General features: G+C 38.5%; 1 protein-coding gene across 3 annotated transcripts in view; it reads left to right on the top strand.

Annotated features, from left to right (window-relative positions):
* The first annotated feature begins 4,289 nt into the window (after positions 1 to 4,289).
* The window catches only part of SGCE (sarcoglycan epsilon), a 29,868-nt gene continuing 7,058 nt past the window's right edge, over positions 4,290 to 27,099 (top strand). The window contains exons 1-7 of one of the 3 annotated variants that reach the window (XM_088533482.1): positions 4,290 to 4,424; positions 13,113 to 13,217; positions 17,239 to 17,361; positions 18,420 to 18,577; positions 19,813 to 19,885; positions 23,033 to 23,231; positions 24,795 to 24,957. In XM_088533482.1, the coding sequence (XP_088389608.1) occupies positions 4,310 to 4,424; positions 13,113 to 13,217; positions 17,239 to 17,361; positions 18,420 to 18,577; positions 19,813 to 19,885; positions 23,033 to 23,231; positions 24,795 to 24,957 (936 nt within the window). In that variant the 5' untranslated portion in view covers positions 4,290 to 4,309. The remainder of the gene's footprint in view (positions 4,425 to 13,112; positions 13,218 to 17,238; positions 17,362 to 18,419; positions 18,578 to 19,812; positions 19,886 to 23,032; positions 23,232 to 24,794; positions 24,958 to 27,099) is intronic. The other 2 variants (XM_088533483.1, XM_088533484.1) reach the window with 2 other exon arrangements.

The raw sequence follows: 27,099 nt of genomic DNA, 5'->3' as shown, positions 1-27,099 counted from the left end.
ATAGCCTTCCTCTATCGTATTTAAATATTCACAGGACTTAGCAGCAGCAGCAGCTGCAAAAACCTTACCCAGGGAGAAGAACCAATCTGTCCAAGAGCTGGTAAGTGAAAATCTTGAAACATAAATGTCCTGAAAAAACCCTAAGGCATTAATTCTTTGGGCACACAAATTTCAAACAATATAATTTTCCAAGGTGATAACTTTCAGTTCCTACTGAAATCAATACAAGTAGTGAAGGACAAGGGCCCTGACTGGGACCTTCCCAAATGTGTTCCTTCCCAAATTCTCACTTCTCTGATCACCTGCTTTCCACTCACTGAAACTCTGCTTCTCCAGATGAAACCCTATATTCAAAAAACTTGAATATGGTCGAGTATGGATCAACTATAGAGCCAGGGCTCATAAGCAGGATCAACATAAGGTGGGATCACACACACACACACACACGAGCATACCAAAGCTATTTAAAAGAAAATATACAAGTATTTCACGGTTCGTCCAAGCTAAGCTTATTCTGGAACAGAAGGAGAAAATTTGTTCTTTGCTCTCTGAAAGCCTCAGCCGTTCTTCCTATCATCACTTCCAAATTTCATGCCTTCAGGCTGCAAACATTCAATTTCTCATCAAACAGCTTTTTAAAATCTGCACATAACACTTTCACATTTGTCACAGGCTTTTGCTCTGCTCCTTTGAGGTGTTTCTGCAGCTCCCACACTCTTGGCAAGCACTGACCGCAGGTACAAACCCAGCACCCTCCTTTCTTCATCTCCTAGTTCTTAGTTTCTCCAAGTTGTTGCTTCAAGCTTTGGGTGTTCTCCCCTCCCTACCTTGTTCTCTGTTCGCCCATGTTTCCCCTTCCTTGGGATGAGAATTCGTAATCCAGCTGGATCTGTGTGTCATATGCCCTGGCCAACAGGCACCTGCATGACCTGCTAGGGATCCTCTTTCCCTGAATCTGTCCCTAGATTCTATCTTGACATGGAAAATACATCTCCTAAACAGAACTGACTTACTGCACCAAACTGAATAAGGGGTTTAAGCACACAGGCGTACGCAATCTGTACTACCCTCCACCCGAGAGCCCTAAAAACAATGTGCAGCATCAAATCTAGGCCATGTATTGCAGAAGCTAAGTTACAGCCTGCTTGGCATAAATTCTGGTTCTTCTGCAATGTTAGACTCTTCCACATGTGTTTTTTTTTTCAACTGGTCAAAGGAGAGGAGATGGAGGCAGAAAAAAAAATCCTATTGCCATAGACATGGATTTCCCATTCACGCTGATAAGCATGGGTTTGTCAAAATGCCCATCTAAGCCACTGGTTTCTCTAAGGACTTCTTTTGAGCTAGCTCTAGACATCTACACACCATTGTCCAGCTGTACTGCAGGTGCTACGGTTTGTTTCTTCAGAAAGACAGCAAATTAATTCAAAATATGAATATTTTTATTTCCACGAGCAGGACCTCAGAAGTACAGGTGACCTTTTCTTGTTTAATTATCCACATGCAGCCTCTCGTTAGGCAGCCACGTGATAACAGAACTCAGAAGTTCTCATTTTTCAGCCCTTTAGTCTGATAATTGTATTTTGCACAGGCTTTTGAGCAGACTCCCACTCTTGCCCTCCCAGGTGGGGGAGGCTGTGCTTTAATGTGAATTACAACAAAGGCAGAAACAAGGAATGCTTTGTAGATGACTTAAAAACTGAGGAACAATGAAGAAGCAAGTATTACTGCAGAACTCTTAACTAATTTAGTCATCAGCCTAACTTCTCTCTGCAGGAGTTAAAAGAAATGGAGCCAAATTGAAAAGCTGGGTATTTAGGAGAGGCGGAGATCACAGCAAAGGGCTGGAAAATACATTCAGAGATGGTTAGACTGGACTGAGTAGCTTGCTAATCTGAGTGCTACAGACAAGTGTTCCAAGAAATCCAGGTCAATGGCTCTGTAATATTTATTTCCATCACAAAGCAAATTTTTTTTGCGTGTGACATTCTGTAAAGTACAGCCTTTCCTAAACTGGATAAGGGCAGAAAACTCAAGGTTACCATAGTCTAGCTATTTTTATGATATCTTTCTAGAATAACAATAAGAAACACAGATAGAAAGATTAATTCTTTGAACCCGTATGTTTGCTAAAAGCTTTGACCAAGGGCAAAATTATGTGCCGGCAATCACAGTCCAAACTTTTTGCTAAAAAAGTTCTTATTGCTTCTCTATTTGGATATATATAACCTTTTTCCCCCGAAGATATTATTTTGCAAGATAGATGGATGACAAACTCTAGAGAAAGCTGCTACATTACATATCTTAATCTTTTGGGCTCCTCTCTTCCAATAAATTCCAGGAAAACAAAAAATACATGGGCTAAATATGTAAAAACAGAGCTCTCTAAAAGTCTCTATCTTTCCAATAGTGAGAGTAATTTTGTTTTCATAAGCACCTGCTGGGTGCATTGCACATAGTGTCAAAACTCTTAAAACTCAATAAGGATGGAATTCTTAAGGGCACAGTATTACCCAGGATTTACTCAGGCAAGTCTCTGGAAGTCTTCCAGGACCCTTTTACAGACCCTACCCTCAGGACAGGGCTCACAAGAAAGCGCTAGATACAGACATGCAGCAAGGGCTGCAGTGAAGGGAGCAACAGGACACAGCAGGCCCTTGCGGAGCCTCCTTACGTGTTCTCTGTCCGGAAGCAGACCTAACAAACACCTTCTAGATAAAAGTAGCCTTCTTTCTGTGCAGGTGTCAGTGTGCTGAGCACTAACTACTGCTACAACACTAGAAATATTTTATGTTGACAGTTTTACGGCATCTACAGGAACAGCATCTCAACTCCGTTATTACTTGGAAGGCAAATTGGAAATCCTACACTGATGACATTATAGGTGTTTACAAAAAAAAAAAATAGGCCTTTTACTATCATTAAAATTGTTGTTGGAAAGCCACCAGTTTCCTCACTTGTTAGCATTAGTGTCACAGGACGAGCTAGCTATTTGAGGTGGTTGGAGTACCCCTGCACCTGTATGGGTTCAGTACACTTCCACATGTGAATGAATCTGAAGTCACACATACCATGATGGTAGAAGTCGTCCTTGCAAAGTTATGAAGTGCCATGAAACAGAGGAATGTTTGCAGACAGAAGCAAAGGAGATGTTGCGATTTCTGCTCCTCGGCATCTGTGTAACCAAATTAAAATGTGAATATATTCTTGAAAGTCTCAAAGGAAAGAGGATCAAAAATCCTGTCCCTAAGACAATGAGATGGATGAATAAAACAGTATTTTGCACCTTGAAGTCAGGCGGGATTTGTATAGAGAAAAGATTTTTATTATGTAAAGTTCCCTTCATAAGGATTAATGGAAATTTAGAGCTGTAATAAGACTAAAGACAAGTAGGGCAAAATCTTCTATAGTTGTCTTCTTTTCCCTGCTTCTAAAAAGTTCAAGGGAGTCAATACATTTTGACTAAACCAGATTTCTCCTTTCCAAACCTCAACAGTATGTAATTATTATAATTGAAAATGTAATTGGGTCTCAAATGTGGGAATGATTATGGAATCTTTGGAATCAAAATTCCAAAGGGACACAAGGGGAAGGAAAGTCAGTCCTATGAATACTGAAAAATATATTACAAATAGCAAACACAACAACCCAACTGAAGGAGAAAACAAAAACTATGAACAGACCTGCGTAATGAAATGCTGGTTTAACTCTGGAAGACAAGCTCTCCCACTGCATTCCAAGCAGTTCTGGGCAAGTAACTCACACAACATGTGTGCCCATTGTGGGATCTGGGGCTGGCCTCTAAGGCTTTGCTCCCCAGCACCTTGCTCACACCTCTGCCAGCTGCATGTGCTGAACAGTGTAAAAAGGCTGGAGAGTTAGCAGTAAATCAGGGATAGGCATTTAGAAACAACTAAGAGTGTTTATACTACAAGGATTCAGGGCAGATGCCCACATGCAGCAGGCTGGTACTGGCAGGCGCGAGGAATGAGCCCGAGGCCCCTGTCCTGCTGCTCGGGCGGCCCGCGGGGAGGCGGCAGGAGATGCCGCTGCCCCCTGCCCCGACTCCCCTCCATTTAGCGACACCTCCCACCACCGCCACCTCGCACCGCTGCCGGCCCCCTAACATGGCGGCGAGCCCTGCTCCCGGCATGCGCCGCGGGGCGGCGGGCGCTGCCTGCAGACCGGCCCCATGGGCGGGCCGGGCCGGGCCGTGGGGCGGAGCGGGGAGGCGGGCGGGAGGGAGGATGATGATGATGCTGCTGCTGCTGTTGCGGGGAGAGGCGGCGGCGGCGCGGGAGGGCGGAGGATGCGGCGGCGGTGGTGGTGTCGGCCGGCGGCAGCGGAGCGGGGAGCGATGCGGTGCTGCGCGGCGGCGCCCTGGCCGCAGAGCGGCGGCGCCCTCACCACCCTCCTGCTCACAGGTCGGTCGGGGCGGCGGGTCGCGCCGGGAGCTCCCCCCGCGCCGTGCCGGCTGCGCGGCCCGCGGCCCCTCCGCAGGGCGGCGCGCGGCCGGGCCTCCTGCGCGGCCCGCCGAGGGGACCCCGGCCCGGGAGGCCTCCGCGGGCGGCGGGAGCCGGGCCGGGCCCGGCGGCGCTGCGGGCGGCAGGGGCAGCCCGGCGCTGGGGAAGGCGCCTGGTGCCCCCGCCGTTCTCCGTGGCAGGAGCAGCGCTTGTGGCCCGGTGCTCACTGGCTCTGACATCACCGCTACCTTGCATGTCCACTCCCTCCCCAAAATTATTTTACCGGCTTGAGGCCTTAATCTGAGTGTGTTCGAAGGAGGACTGCAGAGGAAGGCTCCGTTCTGCTGCCTAATGGATGTAAATGGCCACGAAGCAGCGAGTTTTTGCGGGCACAAGGTCCCTCCAGGTTGAATCCTTCACACCAGGATGTCTCCCAGCCCTTCGGGAGGCCAGAAATGACCCAGGACTATGTCCATAGCCAGACATCTGTCCCTTAGCGGGCCCAAGGGACCAGTGGTCTCTCACCCGAGAGCTGTCAGGCCACTCACTCTCTTCTTGGACTAGTATATATGTGTTGTGTTTTATGTGTATTATCATGCTGTCATAGGACTACAGAAGCTACGTGATGCATTCAGTGTACTACAGATGTAAGCAATGCCCCATCATTGAGTTATCCAGGATAAGAATAAAATTTAATGTTCATTAGATAGTAGAGGTCTTTTCTATTTTCCTGAAGTGGAAATGCTTTCTTCCTCTTCTGTCGCCTCCCTCAAGGCCAAACATGGCATAGCAACCCAGAAAGAACTAGGGCGGTCTTGGGATAAGCTTTAAATGTTAACTAAGATTAAGTCTAGAAAAGCTCAACTAAAATGAGGCTTCTAGAAGTTGGGTTGTGAGCTTAATCCACAGGTATTTTCCAGACTATAGAGTAAGGGAAATAAATAGACTTTTAAAGGTTTACCAGTGTTAAGTTTTCCACCTCAAGTTCAGGCTTTTTGCAGCATGCTTCAGCTAGATTTCCTGAAATTCAAGAGAAAAATACATGGTGTGTAACTGATACAAAAGCAAATATGAACAGTATTAAGTGATGTCTGCCTAACGCTCTTCATCGAGTTAGAATTTTGTGGTAGATTCCTAGTCTGAACTGAGGTACACCACCAGACACCTCACAGAAGTTGAATGACTCAGACTTTCTAAGGATCTCACTTGCACTTTTTTTTCCCCCCTTAAGAAAGTGAAACAGCAAACTGCTGTTTTCATGATAGTATTGAAGATTTATCTCTTGACCTGAACTGAGTTCTCTTCTGCTGGATTTGGAGAAAACAAAATATAACAACCTTTAACTTGAACTTTTTGCAAGTAGGATGTATATAATATATATTTAATGACTTTTTGAGAAGTCTGTTCATTGTCAGAACTCCAGGTCTCCTCCGCAGCGGAACATTAAGTGTAAGGTCAGGGATTTAATGATACTAAGAGCTTAAAAGGCTTAAGAGTGATTTCAGAAGTCCAGCATTTCCTTCTAGGGGGCTGATAGAGTATTCAAACTGAAGGCACCAACTTTCAAACACCAGCTGAGTATCATTTCCTCCAGTGCTTCCAGAGTGCTAGGAAAGCTGGGACTTGAAATTGTTGTCAAAAGTGACGTTTTAGGTTAAGCTTTTCTAATGCAAACTGATTGACAATTCCTTGGCTTTAACACACTTTGCTGCAAAGCTGAAGTCTGGCAAGCCAGTAGGTTGCCTTCATATTCTGCTTCTAAAGAAAAAGTGGTTTCGGAAGAATTATTCAAATGGCTGTGGCCATTTTGTGGTTGTTCCTTCATGTTTCTGCCGTTATGGAGTTAGTTGGCAGTGCCTCATATTGGCACAGGAATGCTTGTTTTGTCCAGGGAATAGGAAGAGATAGGGCAACTCATTCCCCCCACCCAGCCATTCCCTATAAAGCAGTCAGAGCAGAGAAGGAGCTTGTGAGTTCTCGCTCTGAACACTGTGATGACAGAGTCACATTAATTTGTCATAAAGCTGCACAGCTGCCAGAAAACGTTGTCCTGCCCTTCCACAGCCTAGGCATTTTTCATAGCTTCCCTCGTGGGCACAAATTCTTGTGCACAGATAACTGGGTTGGATGAGTATGTTTCCCTCCCTGCTAAGGGAAAAAAAAAACCTCACAGCCTAGTTCACTAAATTCAGCAGGCTTGTGGTCATTAAAAACCACACACAAACACCAAAAAAAAACAAAGAGGGAGAAGGAAGCACACACACAAACACACAACACACATTTCTACTGGTTCATGTTAAGGAGCCGGGAATGAGCTGGGAGACACTCCTATGGGCAAGGCTGCTGGCGGATGCCAATGTGAAACTGTTCTGAAATCACAGCCGAGTGGATGAACGTTCAGGAGGCTGCACGCTCTGCGCTGCTCTCTGCTACGGAGCCGCTGGCAGCAGCAGCCGCTCAGCAGTGTCGCTGCAGAGCGGGGCAGGACGCCCACACGTGGTTTGCTCCAGCAAGGTTTCCAGGCTAACAGCCTGTGTGTCCCTGCCTTTTTTTGCTTTTGTGGGTGCAGCCATAAGGACAAAACTATTTTCTTCCTACAGGGCTCGGAATGTGTCCCTGTCAAGGTGGGTTTGTCATATCTTTGCACTAATCTGACCCAGAGCAGCAGGCAAGATGTCCATACAGAGTTGGAAGTACTTGCTTGAATAAATAATTACACAAGGAAAAAGCTAGTCATCCCGTTAGCACATCTTCATTACAGAAGCACATTCTTTATAGGTGGAATAGTTTACATGTAGAAGTCTTACAGATCCTTAAGCCAGATAACATAACAAAACAAAAGCTTTATAGCAGGAGTTTATCTTCTGGTCATAACTTTTACTGTATAAAGAAAAGGTTGTTTTGACTCATTAATGTCTTTAGAGTTTGTTAGAAGTTCATGACAATACTTAGGAGTTTCAGTTGCAATACTAGAATGCTTTTTTTCTGAAATAGATTACTTCTGATAAAGCGGAGAAGAAGAAATTTCAAAACTAGACAGGAATATGCGTCTTGACATAGCTTTTTTGGAGCTATCTTGACATAGCTTTTGGGGTAGTTACTGATAATTTGAATGGTATAGACCAGCAGAAACTGCAAAATATTCTCTATGGTTAAGAGCTTCAACCAGCTTTAAATTCTGCTAAATTTAGAGTTCTGCTAAAGAGTTAAGCAAGATGGAATTTTTTTTTTAGCTTTTGTTAGTTCTAAGAAAAGAATTGTAGAAGAGAAGAGCCAAGAAACTGGAAAACAGAAGCTGTTATCTCTCCTGATCAGTTGAATTGTTTTATAGAAAAAGGGTATTAAATCAACCAAAATGGAAGATGTGCTTTGGCATGAGAAGAGTTTTTGTGTGACTGTGTTGATGAAGTGCTGTAGTAAGTGTATCTATCAAACAAAAGTGAAGTTTTATACTTTTTGCAGTTTTGGTATGATTATATTCAGACCATTTGGGGGAAACTTTTCATGTAGCATTAGATTTTTAGCCTGACTTTTATCTATCCATTTTAAGATTGATTTTATAATGAACTTTTTATTTTAATAGGTGGGACTAACTTATGCTTAATTGGAACAGATTTCAAGTTAATACTTTAGGAAGGAATTGTATTGTTAGGAAAGAATTACAACTAATTTTTATATGAATATGGCTTTATCGTAGACGTGAATTTTCTTTTAGCCAGTTCTCACTGTGCTAAGTTCAAAGAAAGATACTCAGCTTTAAAATAAATGAGTTGAACAACCAGATAGCTATTAGAGCTGAGACTGGCTGAAGTAGTGTCTGTGTCTACTCTTTTTGCCCACAACAGCTGCTTCTGATAGGTACATAAACCTATTTGCGATTACATGGGAAATCTTATAGCAGTTCAGAGCAATAATTGAAACGTATATGTTATATATAAAATATTATATTAACTAGATAATGCTTTTTTCATTTGAATAGTAATGGTTTATCATCTTATCATGTAAGTTGGATAAACTTGCTCTCCTTTTGTTGAACTGAGGTATTTCTAGCCAACTTAACCAACAGATCATATTTACACAAACCAAGGAAAAAATGATAATACATTTTTTTCTGTATATATCTATTAAGAGAAGAGTTCCTAATTCTAGTTTTTAAATTGTTTTTCCTTTCCTGGTTTCGAGAACGTAACTATTTAAAGAAGGAACTTTCTTTAATCTCGTACTTTGTTCATCAATGAAATGTATTACAACATTGAAGACACTAGTCAGAGACAATAACCTAATTCTAAAATCCAACATACTGTAAAACAGAAAATACTGATAAAGATATTTTAGTCATTGTTAGTAGAAATTGGGATATTTGGGAGGAAAAGCTAGTTACGCCATTAATTTAATCTGAATCTCAAATTCAGCTGCTCTTCTTAGTTTTTGCTGTTTTAGGTGTTCTGGATGTGAAGGACTTGACTGAAGTGACACCGATTAAATGTCACTGTATTAGATTAGTGTGAACTTGTTACCTATGTTGAAAGTTTATGTTGTTTTGTTAATAGTATAGTTATGGCACTCATTATATAAAACCAGAAAAAAATATTTATATAAATTATATGTCAAAGTTTTACTCTAAGGCTCTGGATATTTTAATGTGATATTATTTAGTTAGAAATAAAAATACGTATAAACAGTTTCTTCAGGAAGTTAGTCAGTTTCTTCAGGTTAGTGAGATTTGACCTAAATGGGTGAAGATTTTTATTTTACATCTGAGAACTCCACTTTTCTCCCAATTAAGTATTGGAGACTGTCTCTAAATGTTGTTACAACTAAGCTACAGACTTTTTAAAGTAGGTTATTTTTTGATGTTAGCCTAGAAATGAGAATATTACCTATGGCTATGGTAGTGAATATTAGTATTTGCAAAACATGAGGATTTTATTCTCCTCTTAGGATTTAATGTACAGGATTCCCAAGAGTGCGAATGCTAAGTTTCCCAGTGAGTTTCAGAAGACTGACAACACTCAGAGAAATACCTAGAGGTTATAATAATAAGTGAATGCTATGGAAACAGGCACAAAAATGAATAACTGTAGAGCTTGGAAACAGTTCTGATTTTGACTTTGAGCTTTTACATAGTTATTAATAAATTGAGTGCAGAGGGACTGTGGTAATCATCTAGCTGACCTTTTGAGTGGTCCAGAATAGAGAGCTAGCGTAATTAATTCCTGCTTCTTACATAATAGCTGTGGTTGAAGAAGCTCCTATCTTTTAAAAATATCCAATACAATGTGAATTTATATTGATGGAAAATCCACTTTAATTTATAGTAAATTGCTGCAGTGATTGGTTACTTGCACTTAAGTAGTGCATATTTGATGGTAAGAAATGGGAAAGGTTGTGGTGCTGCTTCTGCCTCTGCTGGTGGAAGATGCATGTGTGAGCAACGAGGCAGACACCACTGGATTCTCAATAAATTCTTGGGTGCAAGTTCTCATTTGAGAGGTGGGCTAAGCATCTCGATACAGGCTGTCTCCTCCTGACCGATGCTTTATAGTAACTTGGTGTCTGTTTTTGGTATCCGTTCCTTCTGCTGTGAAGGCCTGAGCAGCAGCTCAGGAAGGTGTCTGCATTTGTACTGCTGGCTCGAGATGCAAGAAGGACTCGGAGTCCTGCAGTAGAGGAACAAGAGGACTTTTTTTCTGGAGTATGGTCCTAGTTTAAAGAAGCGAGAAGGAGGGTAACAAAAGCTCAGAATAGCGTTAGGATGTTAGAGAGTGCAGTAAAGGAATAATAAAATTGGTCCATGATTGTTAGCACCTTTTTGGACTATGAAGTGGACAGAATTTGTTGTGGATATCATCTCTGAGTGCCATTAAATATTTAAAACATTTACTTAAAACCTGTTCAAAGAAGAAAAAGGAGTCCTGTAGATGTACGCCTTCCGTGTGTGTTTGAATTGCAGGCTAGACCTACGGGTTGTTCCAGCTCTTGTAAGTACCAGTGGATTCTCTAGCAACTGTGGGAATGTGTTACAAATGTAGGAGCCTGACACTATTAACTTTTTTCAGTGTGAGTACAAGACTGATCAAATTATCTCTTGACTTTCTCTTTGATAAAATAAGTAGCTCGAACTCAGGCATTCTTTAGAATAAGGCCTCTTTTGTCATCCTTTAATCATATTCATGAATCTCCTCTGAACTTTCCTCACGTTGTCAACATCCTTCTGAAAGGCTCTGTGCAAAAACTAGACACAGCTTTTGAAAAGTGATCATGTGTGTGTCAAATATAAAAATAAAGTCTCCCTTCTCCTTCTTGATGTTCCTGTTTACATATTGGCTGTTCTAACCACTGTGTTCTACTGGAAGCTTCTGTTCAGCTGATTATTTGCCATATGTCCCTACTCTTTTATCAAAGTTTGGTATCCCCCAATTACATGCTCTGTACTGTAAGTACATCATAGAATGAATCACAGAATGCTTACGGTTGTAAGGGACCTCTAGAGATCATCTAGTCCAACCCCCCTGCACACGCAGGGTCACCTAGAGCACGTGGCACAGGACTGCGTCCAAGCGGGTTTTGAAGATCTCCAGAGAAGGAGACTCCACCACCTCTCTGGGCAGCCTGTTCCAGTGCTCTGTCACCCTCACTGTTAAGAATTTTTTCCTTAACTTCCTGTGGAACTTTTGGTGCTTCAGTTTCTGGCTGTTTCCTGTAGTTCTGTCAGTGACCACCACTGAAAAGAGGCCAGCACCATCCTCCTCACTGCCTCCCTTGAGGTACTTACGTGCTCCTGGATGTCCATTTGCATTTCACTCTGTTGAAGTGCACATCACTGTAAAGTTCAGCTTATCATACCATCTCAGACTGTTCTGTGTTAGTGGCTTGTTGTTTCCATTAGGTATCAATCTCCCAGCCTTTGTTTTTATCTACAAATGCTATCAGTGTATATTATATTTACAGGTTATTATATAAAAAAATCAGGTTGCATAAATCCAAGAGCTGAGTCTTGTGAGGCCTGCTAGAAATCTGATACACCATTAACTATTCAGTAGGCATATTCTCTTGCTGCGGTGCGACACCATAGAGTGCCTGTGGTGAAAGCTGCTTAATGGGCAGTGTGTTCCTGAATTGCTTCGTTTCACAGCCTGTCATTTAAAATTAAATAGGTAGTGATACGTATTTATATTAGAATGTCACACTGGAAGTTCTGGCTGCTGAATAACAGGTACTTTGGTTACCTGTTCCCTTCCCCTGTGCCCTGCAGCAAAGGGTAGAGATGGGCAGTGGCCTTTTTAAACCCTGCAGCTAAACCTCAAAGAACTCGTGAATCTAAATCAAAGACACTTGCTTACATTTAACATGCATGGAACAAGTCTTCTTTTTTATTCCATTTAATATTTAAATTATTATTATTTAAATATTCTAAAAGAATTTTGTATCTATCTAGTTTCTCAAGGTGCTTGATAATATGCTGTGTTTTTGTGACATATCAGTATTCCTACCTTTATCAAACTCATGGGCTCACCAACAATGTCAATTTGAGAACAGGCATTAAACCCTTGTTGGTTCTCATAAGTGTAAGACTGCTCTTCATTTAATTCATCTTTAATGAAGTCTTGCATTATTTGTTACATTGTTTTGCTGGAGATTGTTCTGTGGTTGGCTACAATTCTGTAGCGCATCCTGTTGCTCATCCTGGAAAAACTTGGTACACCCTCTATTATTGCAAGAATTACTGAAAAATTACACTATATGTCATGTGCAGTACTGAGCTGTGTGCTCTGTAGGGCACTATACATTAAGGCATGTGGGTAGATTCAGTAGGTAGAAAGTTGTCCATCAGTCAGACCAATTTAAAACAGTGGATGAGAATAATACCTTTTTGCTAAATCAGATCCTTTGTGTATATTGAAAATTTAAAGAGGATTAACAGAAATTCACACCTCAGAAACATTCTGGGGTTGCGATTTCAGATGATTTTAGATGTTTGAGTAAATTCTTCAGCAAAAGTCAGCACAAGACTATACAAAATCATAATTAACAAATGTCTCATTCCCATGCACTCACTGAGTCTCTTGGCTACCTAAATTCTTCCCAGAGCATGCAGTATCAGTCAGTGTAGTAGCTGAGATGTTAAAATGGTCTAGCAGAAGTTTCTGCAGGTACTTAAGCTTCCATCATAACAGATCCTTGTATATTTACCAGCAAGTGCTCATTTCTTCCTGCAAAATGGTGTATCTGAATGCAAGTTCTGTTTGCTGGTAGTTGTATGTGTTGCTTATATAAATAAGTTATGCCAGTGAAAGTCACTTTAGGTATGTTTTTGCCTGTATGTGACATTTATGTTCATCAGAGAATGTTCTTCATCATGCTTTTTATAATTATGTATCAACAAAAGCATCTGCAGATGTTGGAATGTTCAGTGTAAACTTAGCTTGTTCGGGAAAAAAAAAAAAGTGTCAAAATGGTGACTACCAGAAAGATTATCATGTATTCACATGAAATATCCCCATTTTTAAACTGAGGTTCCTGAACCCTGGAGAAAAAACACTGAAAAACAAACTCCCATTTAGGAGGCATTTGATCCCATCTGACACTGAATTTGTAGAAATCTGTTGATCTGACTAATTTCTTTTGCATTTGTTTTATTTTGGAAAGCTTTTTTGTTAAGCTCTGCTGATGGCATAAATGGAACAGTTAACTGGAAGACTAAGCAAGCCAACAGTTATATTATCAGCAGAATAAAGGCTGTTGAGAAGAATGGTGAGTTTAGGTTGTAAATTTAAAACTTGTGTTGGTTCAGTCAAATCTGCTTTTAATATTCTTGCTTTTCCAGTCATGTCCTTGTTTTAGGAAAAAGGTGATACTTAAAAGTAAGTAATTTTGAAAAAGTGCATTTTTTCCAGTATTTTAAGCATTCACAGACCTGTGTGTCTTTGAGTTTTCCCCAGCTTTTTCTGTTGCAGCTATGGCTTTGCTTGAAGTAATGGCTGTGTGCACAATCTAATCTTGTGCATTTTCTTATTGCTGCCTGGAAATACCTCTGCAGTAACTTGTCTATAACAATTTTAAAACATGTTCTACGTACATGTGCAAAACACTATTTTCTTGTCATTCATGAAAGTATACGTATTGTAGCTACTGTATACCAAGTGGTAAGCAATATGCATGGACCACCAACTCGGGTTATTTCTGGGATTGTGTTTCCTCTATAAAAATCAATGGGAGAGATTCCATAGAAATATTCAGAGAAAATTTCCATGTGGATTTTTTTCTGAAGATCATCAACACACAAGACTCCAATCAACACAGGAAATCTTCTGAAGTTTCTGGAGAGTGGGATGGTCCTTATCTGATAAATGAGCCCTAATGTGTGGCTGTTTACAGTTTACGCGATGGACTCTGAGAAAATCCCAGATGAATTTTTCCTTGCGGTCAAGGTTACAGGACGGACAACTGGGGCAATTTCTCAACGTTGTTCAAGAAGAGCGATGTATATTTCGCAATCTTCTGTTTCCAGGCTGTCTCCTCCTTTCTCAAGTCTCCAAATTTCCTAACCTTTTTGGTGGGGTCTTGGGATCTTTGAGAATCTACCAAAGGATCTAGAAACAAGGGGGAAAAAAAAGCAATGCTGTCAAGGTAGCCAATACTGTCTTTTTTTAGGTTTCTGTTGTGGTCCTGTATATGACTATTAGTGAAGAAATATCCCATGGTTAGTTGGATAGAATCCTTTCACAAGTCTCCAGGGTTTTATCTGCCTGGGTGAAATCCCCATACATTGGCAGTCTTCCTTATTAGACTGATATTTAGGCGTTGGTAAGTCCCACAGTTTCATCCCTTGATTGCTTGAGATATTTAAACATTCATCTCTGGTCTTAGGCAATCTTTTGAAAATTACTTTGGGTTTTAAAAGCCCGAAGGGAATAGCATTTCATTTATAGTTTCATTCTTGAAAAGCAATGATTGCTGGAGTGGGCTGAAGACTCATAGTTTTCCTTCTAATGTTGAAGGAGCCCCACTGGGGAAAAAGGAGCTTCTCTGACAAAGGCAGAGAACTTTCCAAATCTTAATCTCCAGATTCATGTCATTACAATGTATTTACTTGCCATCACAGAATAAAATAAGATTCTGTGTTTTTTCTTATTTTCTTTCCATATCAGTGCATTTTTAAGCTTCCACCAAGATGACTGCCTTATATCTGACTGAAGTCCCTATTAGTATACTTATGTCAGCTACAGAATGTGTCTCATTACTAGGCATATGCAAGTGGTTTTCAATAGATTTTCTCTAAAAGACATAATAAATAGGTGGATTATAGAGTAATTTTTCCTTTAGTAGCTGCTGAATCCATTATCCCTTTTCCTTCAAATATATCATTTATGGAGAAAATATATATTTTTAATTGATCTTCCAACATCAGAAATAGGAAAACAGATTTTTCTTTTTAGTATTAGGTACATCTTCACCACTCTATTTTGTCTCAGTTTTCCTATTCTGTGAATAATCCTATTAATGTTATAAATTATGTTCAGCTTTTTTTAAAAAATATTTTAAGGGGAGTTAATCGCTTTCTCGTGTATAGCTCATACACGAAAGTGAATACAAAACTTTTGGGGGGTCATTAACTTACTAATTTTAATTATATACATCACATAGCTGTAAGTTATTGTAGTTAAATTAAGTCTACATAATTAAAATTAACTGCTTTATTAACCACAGATAATTGTAGTAAATTGTATTTAAATCTCAGGATCCATTTTACAGTTCAGTACTGTATCAAAAGCACTTTCAAAATAGGGAAACAGCAGCTCTGATAAGCTGATCATTATATTGATAAAAAAAAAAAGTGATCGTGAGTATGATTGATGGCAGGATGTTTTAATGTTACAAATAGTGCTAGATGTCTAGCAGGAAAGATAAGAACTAACTCCTTTTTCCTGTTAATTCAAATGATTTTTTTATGGAATGTCAATCTTGTATGTGTCAAGAAATGAGGCACTGGTGCCACGTGGAAGTTTTCCTGCTGTAGAATTTGATCCATGGCATATTGAGAGCTTGAGACTGTTAATCCAAGGAGATCGGGGTGGGATTTCTGTGACTAACGCGGAGGTCCCCGTGAGGATGTGTGCCCCTCAGCTGGGCTGCCTGCACCACCAGCCGAGGTCTAGTCAGCACAGCCAGAGGAATCTAGGACAGTGATTCATCTCATTTTACAGGAGAAATCAAATTAATCAACCCTTAGAAGCGTCTGTTTCTCTCCACTGACTATAAAAGGAGCCTGACTAATTCAGCTGTGGATGTTGTTTCTGTGGGCATCTAAAATTAGGTGAGTTAGATTCCACCCGGAGTGTGTGGCGCAGGGGATGGAATGTCCCTGATTAATGCCTAATTAGCCGGACTTCTTAAGCACATCTCAAATAGGGAGGAAGGTACGGTGAAAAGTTTGAAAAGCTTTATACCGGCATGAGATAATGGTATGAACTTGATAGATGTTTCGAATCTGTCTTGCCTATGGGCAGATAAAAGTGTTCAGATTAGCCTTTCTGTCCATGATGAGGTGGAGGCCGTTGCCCAGAGCTTGTGGCGCCGCTGCCTCAGGCTCGCGGGGAGGCCCCATTCCAGGCGGCGGCGCTGCCGGAGCTGCAAGGCCTCCGCTGGCATCCGCGGAGCAGCCGCCCATGCGGCTTCCTGGGGGTTTGCAAAGCAGGTAACGGCGTGCGTTCCTGTGTCTGCAACCTGTATTTACCTCCTTTACAACTTAATCAGCAATAATTGATTGTTTCAGGTCATTGACCTTGAAAAAGAAAAGTAATATGGTCTGTGTGAATAAAAGTAATCGGTCCTGTGAGACACCATGAGATACATCTGTCAGATCAGTATTCTCCATTTATACTTAAGTATACCCTTAGCAACTGCATTTGTAATTGCATCAAAAATAACTTTACATATTCTGCTTGTTCTGAATTAAGTTATCCTTCAGTTTTTTAGTTTTGGAGTCCCATATCAGTGGCTTTGGTTTTTGGTTTGGGGCTAGTGTCACTCGACTGGCCTATAATTTCCCATGCCCTTTTGTGTATCCTATTTCAACACAACCACAGCATCTTCAGTAATGAGCTCTCTAACCGAATTTTTAAACCTCATGGATGTAGGATGTGTGTGAGCCTGCTGTTCTGTAAAAGTCTAGGTTTAAGAAGTCATACAGATCTTTAGCTACTGTTGGGACTGAAAATGCCTGATCAGCATTATCTGCTTCTGGGAGGTATTTTCATAAATACAAAACAAAAATATGTACTGCATTGCTTTGTCCTTCTCTGCACTAGAGCTGAAAAAATCAGCCATTTCCTCCTAGTGAGGAAGGAGTACCATTACTAAGATTCTTCTGTATTCCTTGTTCTATTGTCAGGTATCAAAAAAGATGACTGTATCATTCAGTTGCTGTATTTTCATTGTATATGTAACAATAAAAAGAACAATAAAAATATAATTGACTTGTTTTTTTTCATTGCAATAAAAATAACTAGCTTGCACATTTTTTTAAATTCTCAAGTTGACTGTCTTGTTTATTGAAATATTGGAAGGGACCCTAACAACCAAAGATAGGATGCGCTCTGCCTTCTGTCCATAAATCCCCGCAACCTTTTAAAAAACTGATTAACAGATGTCTAATATTTGTTGCTTTCCTTTTCCCAGATACCAGCACTGCCATTGAAATGCATGCTGTTTTATCTAGAGCATGTCTCATTTTTGCCTTTTTCTGTCTCTCTTCTTTCCTTCTGCTTTTCAGTGTACACGATTCTGTCTAAGGTGCACTCTGATCGGAATGTATACCCTTCTGCTGGAGTTCTTTTTGTTCATGTTTTGGAGAGAGAGTACTTTAAGGGGGAGTTTCCTCCTTACCCAAAGCCTGGTATGGGATGCTAAGATTTTCCATGTTATATAAATATTGAAAAAAAATCAAAATATTGAAAGAATGCATTAAAAATCAAGTCTGTTTACTATACTTTGTAGTGCAGTATATCATGTGTGAAGGATAGGTCAGCAGTTGGCAGATTTGAGTTTATATCAAAATATCTTCAGGTAAAATAAAGTGGATAATCCTAAAATTTAAAATTTCTGATTTGTGAGCATACTTTTTGAAAGTATGCATATAACTGTATTCTGAATAATTTACATATTAATTTGGGATCTGTAACTAATTTGTAGATCTGAAGTCAGAAAAGCTATCTTTTATTCACTTATTAAACCTGAAATTGTGGAAACTTACTGTTAGCTTTGTTACAAATGCCATTTAGAGCAATATTTCAGTTTCAGACATAGTATATATCAGTATATACTAAGGAACACTTTGAAGGCATAACTAAGCTTGGAAGAAAATAGAAAATTAAATTAAATATAAAAATACAATGTTTTCCTTCAATGAAAACAAGCTTCTTTTGAATCAGTCTTCTTTCTATATTTAGTAACTATTTACTGTTATTAAGCAGTTTGTTTTCGGAGAAAGAACTGTTATTTCCTAAGTATTATATTTCGACTTGCAAGTAAGGTAAAAGCCAAAAGAGTGAATCATTAGAAAGTTAAATGATACATAAACAAAGTAGGGAGGAAAGAGAGAACATTTGCCCTCCATGTCAACACTGAAAAGCTTTTAGGGAAAAACTATAATACATGTATAGTGCATGCATAACCCAAAAGTACTGTTTCATTAATAAGCTTTTGAAATGATTTGGGAGTACCATTTTCAAAAGTCACTTTAAAGAAAAATTAAATTTCTGTTAGGGTCATGATGTGTGTTGTCAGTAGCATAAACAGCTGTGTTTTTTAATATATATTTCTCATATGAGGAATTCTCCCCTGCACTCACTTTGGAAATGTTTAAAAAATGTAACTGAAGCTCAGAATGAAACACCAAAATCAAAGTGTATAGCATTTTCTTGTAAATGTGATAATTTTATTCATTTTGCCTAGGTGAAATAAGTAATGATCCTATAACATTTAATACCAACTTAATGGGTTACCCTGACAGACCTGGGTGGCTACGCTACATACAAAGGACACCATACAGTGACGGAGTGCTGTATGGCTCACCAACCCTAGAAAATGTGGGCAAACCAACCATCATTGAGGTATTTTCTTTCATAATTTCAAAAAGATTTGTTTTAGAATATAAATATATATATTTCAAAATGTACAGCAATAAAACCTTTGTGAACAGTTGTACTTGGCAAGTATCTGGTTTTTAAACTTTCCCCCACCTATGTGTATGCATGCAACAGATATTCCAGAATATTCTTCTTTAAATAAATCCCTTTGAAGAAACTAAACATCTGTTGCTTTTTCTTTTCTAATAATCAATCTCACAGCACTTTACAACATTCTTTACTGAGAAGTGTCGTAGTCACTATGGTCACTGCTTTGCCTGTCTTCTATGACTGAAATGAGTGAACTAAACTATAAGGTCTGGGAGAAAGGTAGTCTGGTTTTATTTATGTTGTGAAACATTTCTCCCCCTTTAGGAATTAAAAAAGTGATAGTGCTGGTAACGAACCTCATTCCATCTTTTCTTTTTATAAATGAGAATACAATCAAAGTAGAACTGGGGAGGATAGCCTCACAGTAAGCACTGAGGATGGTGGTTGACAGTTGCGAGTATTTCAGGCCTTCTGTATATATATCCTTGCATAATTTGACCAACAGAGGCTTAAGTTTCCAAAAGTAAGAGGCATGAATGCTGTATCTGCCCAGTACAGTTATAGATTCCAGGGTTTTGTTTAAAGCTACTTTTCTTGGAGTAAAATTTATGAATACGTCCATGTAGTATGACTTGAATATATTTAGAATTAAATCTAAACCCATATCATGAAGATAGTTATTGCTGGGATCCCAATAATCTTTCCTTTAAATGTCTCTATTCAGTTCCCTGGGAACTATCAGTGAATTTAGAGCTGGAGGTCAGGAGGGGAAGTGGAGAAACCCGTCTTTTTTATGGTGTTTCTAAATCAAAGTTAAGGATAAAGGATATGCATGATGATACATTCAGCACGTATGGCAGAGCACTTGTTTCTGAATCAAAATAGATTACATTCACACGTATTCCATACATAATTAAATTTGGATGTAGGTTGTAGATAAAAGTACAGTATTTGACTTGCAGGTAGTATCAAATGGGTATGTTTTATCTTTCAAATGTCATATTAATGTTTTGATACATTTCAAAAAAGGAAGCAAAACACGTTCAAAGTCAAAGCATTTTTAATTTATCCATTTAATATTCATTATTTTAATGTTCCATAAACCTGATTTTCCTATTTGCTATCATATAGTTTTCATATTTTTTACTGTCATACCTTTTTTATTCTAGATCACTGCGTATAACAGACGTACATTTGAGACCGCAAGACATAATTTGATCATTAATATAATGTCAGCAGAAGGTATGTACAGAAAGAACTTGTTCCATTTGAACTATAGAAGCAAAAAAAATACTATGGCTCCTTTTCTTTTGAGATAGAAAATACTGTGAAATAGCTGTCCAGTCTTCAAGCGAAATGTAGTGGCACAAAGGAGAAATAAGAGAGCTGTAAGGCTATCATCTATTATTCATAGAAATGTCTATAACTTTTTGGGAAATAATTTTTTTTAAAAAAAATCTGTTTTCAGAAACAGACCTTACACAAAGAATTTTCCTCCTTTTGCTTGTTGGTTGGTTTTCTTTGGTTTTCTTTATACAAAGAATAATTACAAGTGCATTTTAGAAGGGCATCCAGTATTCATACTGAAGGACAAAGATTTCATCATCATCAAAGTGCTACTATTTTTCATCTTCTTTGGCGAATTTGAGATTCGATTTTTCAAGCAGAAGGTAAAATTTATAGCAAGTGGCCCACATCCCCAGTAGCATTAGTGGGTATTGCTCTATTGAAATAAACTGAGCTGTTCAAATATGTCTTCAGCAGCAGAACTGGTATTCTGAAATGGTATCACAAGGCACCAAAGTGCATTTTTAATGTCTTTATGAGAGGATGAGTTTTGTAATAGAAAATGCTCCAGGACAACACTGACCTTAAAAGATTCAGCTTGCCCTGTGCATCAGCTCATTTATAGTGACTGTTTCTTTTGACATCTAACTAAACTAACATCTGACTAAATTATCCAAGGACTGCATTTCTCTCATATTGTCGTAAATTTTGAACTGCAGTGGTGCTGGTGCTGCTATATGGTACCGCTGATGTTATTTCATACAGTGGATTTGAATCCCAAGACATAAGTAGTGATCAAGATGAATTAGAAAGGAGAATGAGAATTAAACTGTGCTTCAGCTGGGTATTCCATAGGTATGTGAACAATACACATGAGATAGCAAGGTTAATAAAAAAAATGCTTTAAAATGTGCTAAGTCTTAGTGGTTTTCTTTTGTTTGTTTGTTTTTTACTTGCTGCTAGATATTTATTTTACCTGTTACAGACTTTCCACAGGAATCCTGTAGTTAAAATCTTGTATTCTAATTTCTAATAGCAAGTTTTCTTTTCTTTTTCAATATTCCTATAATATTAACAGGTATAGCTTCTTCTGTAGAATGAGTCAAATATTTTTTTTTTCAGCTGAAACTATTCATCAGATATGACACAAGCCCCGTGTTAATTCTGAGGAAAAATAGTTTTTTTTTTTTTTTTTAAACAATATTTTTCAGGATTAAATTTGAAATATTAATTGCTTTAATTTTAAAAAGAATTTGAAAAAGTCATGAAAAAGAGACAAAATATTTTAATTATGTTAAATGAACAACTAAAAACTATTGTAATATATAAAAATAGGAGGGGAAATGGTTGCATAAAGTGGTATTACCTTTGGTAGAAATAACTTTTTAAATAAATCCTGGTTGTCTCCCGTTCATATAAATACCATGTTGTATAAGCCTTAAATGTTTTACTTCCATTTGTAAGGCATGTGTCCCACTGAGGAAAAACAGTTGCTGAAAAGCACTTCTTTTTCCTATTTAAAAAGATTGGTAATGGCAATTTTTTTGATGGGAGAGTATTTGGACCTTGATTCATCAGTCCAGGTAGAAGTATACTTTTACTATACTTTTTTACTATAGATTTTATGCATACAGGTAACTATATAGACTGTAGTGGAATTAGGCATTGCATAATGTTGGGGGCATGTCTAAGAAAAGCATTGCCAAAGCAGAAGTAAAGTATTCCTAGCCTTCAGGTTTAAGCTGTGATTCTAAAGGTTTTCAGAGAGACAACAGACTTTTATCTTGATTCCTTCCTGATTTTCTTAATTTTTTTGCTATATTCCTACAATTCACAGAAGACATTATCTGATAGATCACCAAACGAAAAAATTTTCTATCTCCATAATAAGCATGGGAGGCCGTGCTAAGTTACATTACCAAGCTGGAACTAAATATGTAGTATTTCTTCTCAATTGGAAATAGTTTTTATATTTATGTTTGAAGTAAGCGTATGGCATACCACTGTTTTTCTTTTTAGCTACTATGTGTAAATTGTATAAGTGTATAGGTATACCTGTATATTTCTTTGCATATATGGCTAATAGTAGAAAAGATAAAAAATATACTAAAATATACTAAATCCACTAATGAAACAGAATCACTTAGGAGAATCTTCAGTCCCCAGTACATCTTCCAAATACATTACCATATATAGCTTCAAGGGTAAGATACTCAGTAGTCAAGTTTAAAAATAGTATTTAGTACTTATTTTAGTTTTAATTCATAAAGAGAATATTCTTTTTGTAAAATCTGGATCTCTGCTGCACAGTAGGACAGTAATACAAATATTGTATCTGCAGAGTAAACAGAACTATGGAATTAAGTAATCCCTGCTAGCTTCACATAGGGCTACAAACATCACAGCCCAGCCCCGATTCATGTGTAGACAAGCCCCAAAATAGCTATTCTTAGACTGCTTCACGCCAGGGTAATAGAACACATAGTCTGTATCAGCTGGGTTTCATTTTAAGAGTTGTTTCTCTGTTAAACAGATAGCAGATATTTAATAGTTCATACTGAAAACAGGATGGGAATTTAAGACCACCAAAGCATTGCTATGTCTCAAAATGTAGCACCCATCTGACATCCAGGAAGCTAATGTGAATTTTTCAGGGGAGTACGTTGTCATCTCCAGGTTCAACCTGAAACTGCAGCGTTTTGGATTTGCATCCTTGCAGTCTCTCAGAGCAGTGTCTAGCTAGTGTCATTGCAAGCTGGAATCTGTTGTCACTGCAGGTCACAGTTTCGACCCCAAGATTAGCATGAATGTAATTTTAGCTGTTTAATGAAGATTAAACCATCTGAGAATCTCATTCTCCAGTTCCCTTCCTCATCTGCCAATTGCTTCATAAATTGCCAATGGCTTTCAGCTTAAGCTAATGGTACTACCAACACTTAATTAAACAAACATGATCAGATTAGGTTCAAAGTGAGCTAAATTAAATTAAAAGGTTTTTGGAAAGGGATATCAATCTTAAGATGGCATTGAATTAATTGCTAATATAAATATTTTATTGTCAAGTCTTCATTAAAGGCAAAACTCTTTCTTCTTTGCAACTAGATTTTCCTTTGCCTTATCAAGCGGAGTTCTTCATCAGGAATATGAATGTGGAAGAAATGCTAGCAAGTGAAGTCCTGGGAGACTTTCTTGGAGCGGTGAAGAACGTGTGGCAGCCGGAGCGCTTGAACGCAATAAACATCACTTCAGCCCTAGACAGGGGAGGGAGAGTTCCCCTTCCTATCAATGACATGAAAGAGGGGTAAGCGTGTCGTGCTAACATTTTATTTGTGTCTTTCTATCAGTTCAAATTAAATCTTACTGAAATGCTTAGTATTTTTCCAGGCTTTCTAGAAACATTGCAATTAATGTTTTGTATTGAAATCCAGGTTGGAATTAGATAACTGAAGGAAATTAATTACAAAACCCTCTGCAGGTAAATGCACTTATTTTGTAGTTCCAGTCTCACCTTCAAGCAGTTGTTTGGCATACTTTTGACTCTTCAGCAGTACTCGATTCAAAAAACTCAAGATTTTGGTACAGGTTGTGATAGAACATATATTACAAAGTCACTCAGGTTGAGCCTTCATCGTTGTCATTTGTAGCCATACCCCTAGTACAGTTTGTGATCCCGAGTTCTGTGTTTCAAGAACCCTGCGCACAGTTGGAAGTGATAAGCTGAGATATCTGAGGAATTTATATTGCTGAGTATAAACTGCAGGAATCGTCTATTTCCAGTTGTGATTCATAATCCCTGATTCTGTTCTGAAATATGACACTTCTTTGTGAAAGTAACTAGAATGGATATGGTAGTGCTTTTCCCTTGAAAAAAAAAAGAGGTCTAGAGATTCTTAGATATTTTAATGTCAAATAATAGCTAAGGAAGGTAAATACAAAATGTGCATGGAGTGCACAGCAAAGTTTATTATTGTCGAAAAACCCTTTTGTGCATCTGATGTTGCTGAGCACATCATCTAAAGAGGAAAAGCAACTTTGCCGATGCATATCCTGTAGTACAAGCACCATACTAATGCTAAGTGGCTAAGTAGATTTATCTTTGAATTTTATTCAAATATTTAGTCAGAGAATGCCTTATGTATCAAATGGCAACCAGGATCTAATTTATGTTTCAGGAGCCATTTAGAGAGTGTTATGTATTACAGCAGACTTGTTTTTTTGCAGCAGCATCCTGTGTACTTAAGTATGAAAATGAATAATATAATCAATTAAATAGCCCTTATTTAATATTTATTTATTATAATGATCAGTGTTTTGTTTACAGCCTCCTTTCAGTATTTTGAAAACTTTATTGCTAGTCCAGCTAGAGTATGGAGTCTTTCAAGAGAGACTGGAGACACTGGGAGGTTCATATTAGAATTAGGTTTAGAAATACTAGTTCTCTTTGTTTGTTGTGAAAAACTGGGAAGAAATGCTTTGAAAATGCTATGCAAAACCGATAAAACACTGAGCGAAACTGATAAAATCTCGCTGTTTAGGCATGATTTTCAAAAGTAATATTGTTTTTTTACTTGAGGAACCTGCAGCTGGAGCTCTGTGACTTTCTAAAAGTTAAGTTAATCCTAATGTTAAGCAAACTTTACATTATGCAGTCAGAATAAATGTTATTAAGTAACTGGAATAACCCTATGTTGGAATATGTTGATTCCTGTGTTTAAATGATATGTACTATCAAAAAGAAAAGGTTCTAGTCTTTAAAGCAGCCCTGATTATTATTTGTACAATAATAATCTCTGGAAGAGTACGTTGCTGTCCTTGGGTAGCTGTGAGAGGTTCCCTGACCCTCTGTCTCTACTCTCTTGTGCAGTGTGTATGTTATGGTCGGTGCAGATGTTCCTTTCTCTTCATGCTTGCGGGAGGTTGAAAACCCACAAAATCAGCTGAGATGCAGTCAGGAAATGGAACCTTTAATAACCTGCGATAAAAAGTTTCGTACCCAGTTCCATATTGACTGGTGCAAAATCTCTTTGGTGAGTACTTTTATTATTGCATGAAAGTGATGTTTACTGAGATACATTATTTTGTGCCAGACATTATTTATGTAAGAGTTTTTCCAGCCTGCCAAAAACAATTCTGCCAAATTCCACTTCATTGTGACTGATCAGTCATTGTGACTGGCCAACAGTGAAACCACAAAGTTCATTTTCAGTGGTGGTGATTGATGTAAATGACTAAAGAACTCTGGGGCTCACAGAACTAATGAGAAAATTATTTAGGTAAGCATAGCTAATTAATTTAAAATGTTAACACAGCTCATTGTACTTGGTTTCTTAAAAAGTACATATGCATATATATTTTCCCAAATATTGAGTCTACAGAACTGAGTAGGTAAATGATATTTCTACATTGTTAAAAGGCTTTCTGAGAATTGTTAAAATATATTTTGTGTTAAAAACATCTTTCAAGTTAGGAGAAATTTTTTTTTTAATTAATGATATCAAAATAAATGGGAATATTCTTCTCAAGTCAGTCAAAAACAGGAAAAATGATAACTGAAAACAATACTATTTATTGCGAGAGGAGTATAATTCACAAAGAAGCTTTTATTTAGTTTTGACTAGGAAAATGAGGGACTGATATACTATTGAAAGAGAGCATTGCAGATAACTTTGAGCAAAGATGGTGAAGATACATAAAATAAACTTCTTAGGTGATTGTTCAGATATCACCCCAGAGGAAATTGAAAAAGAGATATGATGAAAGGTTTTCATAGTATGTAAAATATGTTGATTATCATGATTGATATTCCTGTGCACAGTCCATTAGATAACCTGCAACACTCTTCATACATTATGAATTAGGAAAGCTCTTTGATAGCTAGAAAATGATACTTATTTTTGAAAGAATATCTGGATTATTTACTGTTTATTGCTTTTCTGTTAAGAAATTGCTAAAAATGCAGACAAAAATATTTATAAAACCTGAAAAATAATAGAAGGCTAAATGGCAGTCAGCCTTTGTCAAGGACAAATCACAGCAAGTCATGAATTTCCTTCTACAAAAGACAGGAGTAGAGAAGCAGCAGTAGATACTGCTTTGTGGTACAGTCTTTTCATAGTGTCTCGTAACTAAGCTTGAGAAACATGGTCTAGATGAAACTACCATAGACGTAGTGCAAAATTGGTTGGATAGCTATAATCAAAGAAGAGTTATTAATCATTTCCTGCCTTTCTTCATTAATAAGCTGGGTGATGGAATGTGCTTGTTAAACTAAATTTGCAGCCACATGAAATGGTAAAGGAACAAGTTCATTGAAGGACAAGATCAGAATTCAGAAGTCTTGAGAATTTAAATATGAAACGAATTTCAAAAGAAATAGTATATTAATGCAAGAAAAATCAACTAAACACATGCAGAATCAGGAGCAGCTAGTCAGAAGTACCCCTCCAAAAAGCAGCGATAGAGCCTCGTAAACCAGTCACGAAGCAGCAATGTCACCGTGTTCTGAGGAGGGCACGGATCATCCTGGGGTGTGTAACAGCAGCAGATTTTCTTAGAAAAAGAAGTGTATTTTTTAATTTGTTTTTGCAGTTTAGCCGTCTAGAAGGCAATCATCTCCATCTTGAACTCAGCCCTTGTTTTGGCAGCCTGCCCTAGTAACTGAGTTTGCGGAGTCGTAGGGGCGCTCACTGCTGCCAGCGGCCTCCTTGCTGCGCGCCTGAGCCAGGGGGTGGAGGGGAGAGCGGAGCCAAACTTCGCTCCGGCTGACCTCAGTCTGCTTTTCATGAGGCAAAACGAGGGGCAGGAGGTACCACAAGATCTGTGGATGGGGAGGCAGGGAGCTCCATTTCCCCTAACCACAACACAGGCCAGTGAGTGAAAGCAGAGCCATCATGTCCTCTTCCTCTCGCTTTTTATGAAGTGACTTTGGCAGTAAACACCTAAGTCAGTGAGTCCCAGAGCTTGAAAAGAGATGCAACTTAATAGCTGCTGTTGTTGGACAGCTTATTCTCACTCTGCGTATGAGCTTTTGTCAGGGGCTAATAGGTGCCTAAGTCTTTCTTACACATTTACTTAAGGCTTGAGGTTCCACTAGGTAGCCAAGTGGATCCCAACCTAAGTTGTGGCAAGTGTCCAGTGCACCTGACCTAAAATACAGTTCAGCAGTTAGT

The sequence above is a fragment of the Tinamus guttatus genome, unplaced genomic scaffold, assembly GCF_059628265.1.
Source record: "Tinamus guttatus ecotype Peru unplaced genomic scaffold, ASM5962826v1 Tinamus_guttatus_pri_ptg000503l, whole genome shotgun sequence".
NCBI classification, from domain to species: Eukaryota; Metazoa; Chordata; class Aves; order Tinamiformes; family Tinamidae; genus Tinamus; species Tinamus guttatus.
The sequence above is the reverse complement of the archived record's forward strand: the minus strand, read 5'-3'. Positions and strand labels throughout refer to the sequence as shown.